Genomic DNA, 6,780 nt, shown 5'->3' with positions numbered 1-6,780 from the left:
GGGGTGGGGGGAGAACTCTGTGGTTCATGTCACAAAATGAACTTGTAGCTTGAATTCATTCTGCTAGATTTTTAGGTGAGCATGCAAAGTAATAGGTTTCATTGTATTCCCAACCTTTTTACAGGCATGTGCCATTATACTTTGTTGACTTTTTTGAGACAAGGTTAAATGATTTAGCTCAAGGTGTCCTTGAACATCAAGATTCTCCTGCCTCAGTTTCCCAACTGTCGAGATTCCGATCAAACCCGGTAGAGTTTATTTTACTAGTGGTTGGTAAAAAGTTTGATAAAAATAATTCAGTACTTAAAAACTGTCATGTAAAGTAATTTTCCTAAATCTTTTTTAAAATTCCATGTTGTCAGTGAAATTGTTATAAAGCCTAACATGTCTTGTTGCATGAGCCAACAAGAGTTATGTGATAACCTAGATGTGCGAACTCTCAGCTGGATCATCTCAGCTGGAAGTTTACTCTCAAATTAGGCAAACAGTGTTTGAGTTCCTATTAACAGAATTATCGGCCCTCTTCTCCCTTTTTGGAAGATAAGATCTTTCAAACAAAAGATCAACAGAACCAAAAGTTTTCTTTCCTTTTTTTTTTTTGATTTTATTGAGCTTGACATTTTTCTCTGCTCCCCTCCCTTCCTCACCCTTCCTTTTCAACCTTTTCCCATGGGCTCCCAATTTACTCAGGAGATCTTGTCCTTTTCTACTTCTTATGTAGATTAGATCCATGTATGTCTCGTTTAGGGTCCTCCATTGTTGTCTAGGTTCTCTGGGATTGTGGCTTGTGGGTTGGTTTTCTTTGCCTTATGTTTAAAAACCACTTCTGAGTGAGTACATGTGATAATTGTGAACCAAAGGTTTTCAGTCTTCTAACTCTACTAGCACTACATTATATCATGACTGACATACTAGTAAAATAACTACCTTATGTTTTTTCAAATATGTAAACAAGCAGATTTGATTTAATATATATTTCTTCGAAATATCAGATACATCAACTTTTAATCTATTAAATATGTGTTGTAAACAAAATACCATTTAGTAATTTAATACAACACAGATGCTCAGTAAATGTCTTCAAATAAACAAGGTACATGCATATGAACTTCGGACCGTTGTTCTTGACACACACATATTTATCAGAATTGAAGGGACACCACTTCCTGTAGGAATCTTTACTCCCCAACTCTTGCAGTCTCCTCCCCCTCCATATCAGCCCATCTTGGCCACTTTCCAGGTCAGAACACACAACTATGCTCTTTGCACATTCCTTGCCTCCAAGCACCAGGTCTAGACAGACTTCTCAGCAGGCATAAAGGGAGCAGCTTACACCTGAGTCCCCGAGCCATCACACACTGAATCAAATCACTCCTCCTCGAGTCCACTGTCACCAACATCACCTGACAGAGCAGGAAGCTGCCTTAACTGAAACTTATTAATGGGGGCTTTTAACCACGACACCTTTTGAATTCCCTTAGGCTTTTGAGGACCCAGAGGTACCCTAAAACTTGTGACTCCAAGAGCCCAGAGAGCCATGATTCAAGAGCAATGACAGAAAGCGCTGGGGGAACGGCCACTTTCCTATGCCTGACAGGAGCCAGCGAATCCTGGGCTATGCCCCTGAAGAACTGACCAGACCTCTTATTTCCAAAACAAAGCATGGACGTAGGTGGGAACACACAGCCAAGACTAGGGACTCCTGGTCCTCTGCAGGGGCTTCTATTTTCCTTCTACGTGGGCATCAGCAAGTCATTTCCCTCCTCCGGAATTTAATTAACCCTTTATTTTGTTTGGACTTTCTGGCTTCTCTTACTGTCATAACATGTTGCCTGGCAACACAGCATCTCTCAGGGGGCTTTCCCCTTCTGTCACATGGAAGAGTTGGACTTATCTCTGCAGCTCTCAACCTCCGCTGTTCAAGAAACACCGCCAAGTAAGGTTTTAGAGTATCAACCCAGAGGCCCATCCTCAGACAGAGCTGAGGATTACTGTACTGTCCAGGTGGTTGCCACTGGTGACAGACAGTACCATATCCCTGGCCCAGAAGCGGTAGGCACAAATAAGTGCCACCGAGCTTCCTGACTTAAGCCTGGGGGATGTCAGTTCTCACTCCACTTCTTCTCAAAGTGCACCCAGGAAGCAGAGGCTGGCGGATCTCTTTAAATTCAACACGGACGTGGTCTACATTACACAACCAGCTCCAGGCCAGAGAGATAGCCAGAGCTACATAGCGAGAACATGTTTAGGGTCATTGCAGTTTAAACACTCTGGGAAAGGGCTTGAGGATTGGCTAGCAAACTCCCACCTTCCAGGTTGTTCTTATACTAAAATTAGAGAGTTTGGGGCTTCCTTGACAGATGGAGTGTCGCCCTCTCTTCCGTTTGCAAGATGCTCTTATAAGGCAGGTGGCTTGGACTTTAGCACCTGAGCCTACGACAGGGAAGAGAAGGAAAAAAGTATTCTATTGTACCCCACCCTCAATCTCAACCTCAACTACTCATTTACCCTGATCAAGGAGCTGGCCAGAGGAAAGGAAATCTGTGGCAGGGGTATCCAAGCCAAAGCCATGGAGGAGTTGCCTTCAGCTCCTAGACCTCCTCCCCCAAAGTTGACCCCACCAGGGGGAAGAGAACAAACTCAACTCAGTGCTCAGTTAAATTAGAAATTAAAGGAACCTAAAGGGCAAGGCTGGATCTGAGAGGCTGGCAAGTATCTGGAAAGCTTCAAAAAGAATCCAGACACAGCATTGTGCGCCTGCTCTCCCCAGCCCAGCTGCCACTTTCAATTGCCCTGCGCAGAGCTCTGGCGTGTTTGTGAATGGGCGGTTACTATGGCATTGAAACAAGCCTTGTTGGATATCTTATGGGGTTAGAAACTAGCAATAAGCATGAGGCATTCACACCTGAATTTAGAGACATTATCTGGAATTTCTGTTTATTCTGAATTCATCTGATAATTGATCATTTCATCAGCAGTGGCAAAATGCTTCACAGGGATGATCAGAACAATTATGTCGGTCTCTACTTTTGATTGACACAAGACCATCTTGGCAACTCCATCAGGGTGTGATGCTCCCAGAGAAGGGTGGCAGCCCCTACTCTTCTCCCACTACACAGCTCCCATTCAACCCTTATGGTGACACCACTGTCCCTGTCACTATGCTGCCAATAAGAGAACGTGAAGAATAAGATTAAGAGAAAGAGGAAATGCAAGGGAGAAGGTGTGGTTGAGGCAAAGTAGAAGGGAGAAGACAGAAGGGAGGGCAGCCCAGAGACACTTCCACCCGCAGAGCAGACGGGAATGAATTTGAATCTGTTTCTTTTCTTTTTTTTTTATTTCTTCTTTCTTTTGTTAATAAAAATCTCGAGCATTTTACCTTGCTCCACTCCATCTCAAGCTTGCCTCTTAGGTACTGTCTGTGCCAAAGCAGTATGCAGCCTGGGAGCATCCGCACAGCTTGTGATGCGCTCGCCTGCTGCGTGCAGAGTATCCATTTAGTGCTCCCTTGCTGGCGCAGCTGTGTCTCCAGAAACCTTCCAACGTTTGCTCTTTGTCTTGTTACAAAAAAATATTTTTGCTGCCGTGGACCAAAAAACCCACTGGAACATTCTCCTTATGTATAGAACTAAAGCAGAGGCTCACCTGGTATGGAAGATGTGCTCTCACAGTTCCATATCAAGAAGAGGAGGCCCATGATCAGCAGCAGGGGCATGGCGCTGACCGGCATAGCTTCCGGGACCATGTTGGTGACATTATAGTGCATGGGGTTCAGCATTTCCAGGAACATCTTGTGATAACTGGCCTCAGAAGAACAAAATTCAGAGCTCTATAGGAACGAAGCGGGAGTGAGGTTAGGAAACAAATCAACCGGCTTGGCTCTGGCTCCTGCCTCTTCGGAGGGTGTCGGAATGGAGGGCTGGGCCCTTTGTTTTATAGCGATTGGACACTTAGACAAGACAAATTTGTGGTTACAAGTCAAAACAAGGATGACCTTGGTAGACGCAGGTTCTGTTCAACAGTTGGTCTGACAGAACCTTATCATCCTGCCCTTGAGTGGGTAGAGTGACGTGCAAGCTCACTTGAGAGTCGACTCCAGAGGAACAAACACTGTTACTTCAACAGTAGCTTCTCCTTAGGCAATTCCCTTGCTTTACAGCAAATACAATTAATAAAACAAATCAAGCGCAGATAAAGGCTCCAACCACTGAGTCTAACAACCCGAGTTCAGCCTCCAAGGACTCACATGCATGCGTATAAACGTGTACACACACACACACACACACAATGTAAATATATAAATATAAAAATAAGGAGTTAAAATTAAAGCAACGCAAGCAATGTCCCAATTCTTTCCCTTGATCAAAATCACTTCCCCAGATCGTACATTTCTACAGAAAGAATGCATTTCTTAGACAGCATCAAAGTGTTCCAGGAGTCTTCACTGGGGTGTCTGTGAGATTCAAGATGTGTTACACTTGACAGTCTCTTATTGGTGGCTTTAATGGGGATCTGGAACTAGAACCCCAGATTGGTTAAACAATGTTCCTGCGGTCATCACGAAAGATGGGGTGGGGTGGGGGATAGGAGAGGGAGAATAAAGAGAGGAGAAACAAAAAGAATGGGATGGAGAAAGACAATAGCCAGAGCAGCAAGCCCCAGCAGCAGGCTCGGGTGCCACTCAGTCATCCGGGTCCAGCGATGGGCTGTGTCCTGTGCAGGATAATGCAATGCCTTTTCCTGGCCGAGCTGCTTTTCAACAACAGTGCACTGGGTCTTTTGGTCATGTTTCATCAGCTCGGCTCATGGGGAGGAGCTGAGGAATGGTGGTAGTTCCAGAAGTCAAGTTGAAGAAGCTTGTATCATTATCATCAAATCCATTTTCCAGTAGCAGAAGACACACTCCAAGCTTTGCCCTTATGTAGAAAGTGGCAGAAGTTTAAGGGACTTGCTAAGACTGGGTGGGTTTTACCTCACACTGGAACTCAATATTCACAAAAGTGAATTGGATGTCAGGGTTTCGTCTATGTAACAGCCCTGACTGTCCTGGAACTCACTCTGTAGGCCAGGCTGACCTTAAACTCAGAGATCCACCTGCCTCTGTTTCCCAAGTGCTGGGATTAAAGGTGTGCTACACTACCACCTCACTTCACATATACTTTTTAAAATAAGATTTTACTTTAAGTGTGTTTGCATGTGTGTACACACACGAGTGTGCAGGTGCTTGAGGAGGCCAGAAGAGGTCACCGGGAGCTGTGGAGCTAGAGGTACAAGCATTTGTGCGTTGCCTGATCCAGGCGCTAGGAACTAAACATAGGCATTCTGCAAGCAGCCAACACTCTTAGCCCCTGAGGGGCCTCGGAAGCCCTCACATACACTCTCAAGAGGAGAAAGGCCATAGCTTTCTTCAGATGTGATAATATTTCCCCCTTGATTTACACACAACCTTTTATTTCTAGCAACTATAGAAATTTCAGACTTGAACTCCTTCAGTTCGTTAGCATTCTGTTAACTCATTCTATTACTCTACCATTTAAATAATAATGAGCAGGACACTGAAAAACGCTTGGCAAGTGTTGAGTCACTTAATCATTACAGTTTTCCAATTGATCTAAGAGGAGATGGAAAAATCAGCAGCTGCTATTGGCTATTTCCTTTGGTAAGAGGAAATGGAAGAATCAGCAGCTGCTATTGGCTATTTCCTTTGTTAATGAGTAGCTACTTTGAATGGGTTGAGGGTTTTTATTTTGCAGAGAAAATGATGCTCAATAGGAAAAGAGAACACGCCAATGAGATGGCTCAGCAGGAAGAGGCACTTACAGCTAAGTCTGACAACCTGCGTTTGAGCCCTGGACCCCACATGGTAGAAGGAGAGAACCAACTCTCACATTGTCCTCTGACCTCCACAATGGCACTGAAGCACAATGGTGCACACACACACACACACACACACACACACACACATTAAAAATTAACAAGTTAAACGTATAGCACATTCCTATGCAAACAATTAAAATGATAAGGCTTTTTAAAATTAACAAATTAAAGAATGGAAGAGAAGGAAGAAAGCAATGATCAAATATTTTTGATAATTTTTTTTTCTAAAAAGAGGAAAGATTCAAGTTATAAGCTCAGGCTGGCTTGAACCTTGCATTCGCCTGACAGTACTGGGCTTATGAGACTGCACCACCAGGCCCAGCTTAAGAACCTTGCTTGGGCCTGGCAATGCTCACACACCTCTAACCCCAGCTCTCAAGAGGCAGAGGCAGGTGAGTCTCTGTGTTTGAGGCCAGCCTGGTCTACAGAGTGAGTACCAGGATAGCCAGGCCTACACAGAAAAACCCTGTCTCAAAGCAAACACACACACACACAAAAAAAAAAGAGAAAAAAGAAGACAAAGAGAAATCACTTTAAGATATGAACTGTTTTGACACAGAAAGACAATTATCACATGTACTCACTCATAGGTGGTTTTTAAACATAAAGCAAAGAAAGCCAGCCTACAAACCACAGTCCCAGAGAACTTAGACAACAACAAGGACACTAAGAGAGACTTACATAGATCTCATCTACATGGGAAGTAGAAAGTATAAAAAGACAAGATCTCCTGAGTAAATTGGGAGCATGGGGACCTTGGGGGAGGGCTGAAGGAGGGAGGGCAGAGGCAGGGAGAGGAGCAGAGAAAAATGTAGAGCTCAATAAATATAAAATAAATAAGTAAATCTTTTAAAAATATATGAACTGTTTTAAATTATTGTGTATGGAAATATTTATTATTTG

At 43.8% G+C, this 6,780-nt stretch overlaps 1 protein-coding gene across 1 annotated transcript in view; it reads right to left on the bottom strand.

The window, feature by feature from the left end:
- Positions 1-3,912, bottom strand: part of Cyp19a1 (cytochrome P450 family 19 subfamily A member 1) — a 25,199-nt gene extending 21,287 nt beyond the window's left edge. Inside the window, exon 1 of the mRNA XM_050119505.1 lies at positions 3,646-3,912. Within this exon, the coding sequence (XP_049975462.1) occupies positions 3,646-3,790 (145 nt within the window). The 5' untranslated portion in view covers positions 3,791-3,912. The remainder of the gene's footprint in view (positions 1-3,645) is intronic.
- Between the last annotated feature and the right edge of the window lie 2,868 nt (positions 3,913-6,780).

The sequence above is a fragment of the Alexandromys fortis genome, unplaced genomic scaffold, assembly GCF_014885135.2.
Source record: "Alexandromys fortis isolate MF-2015 unplaced genomic scaffold, M_Fortis_MF-2015_v1.1 scaffold_167, whole genome shotgun sequence".
Classification (NCBI taxonomy): domain Eukaryota; kingdom Metazoa; phylum Chordata; class Mammalia; order Rodentia; family Cricetidae; genus Alexandromys; species Alexandromys fortis.
Note: the sequence above shows the minus strand (reverse complement) of the source record. Positions and strands in the feature narration are given on the sequence as shown.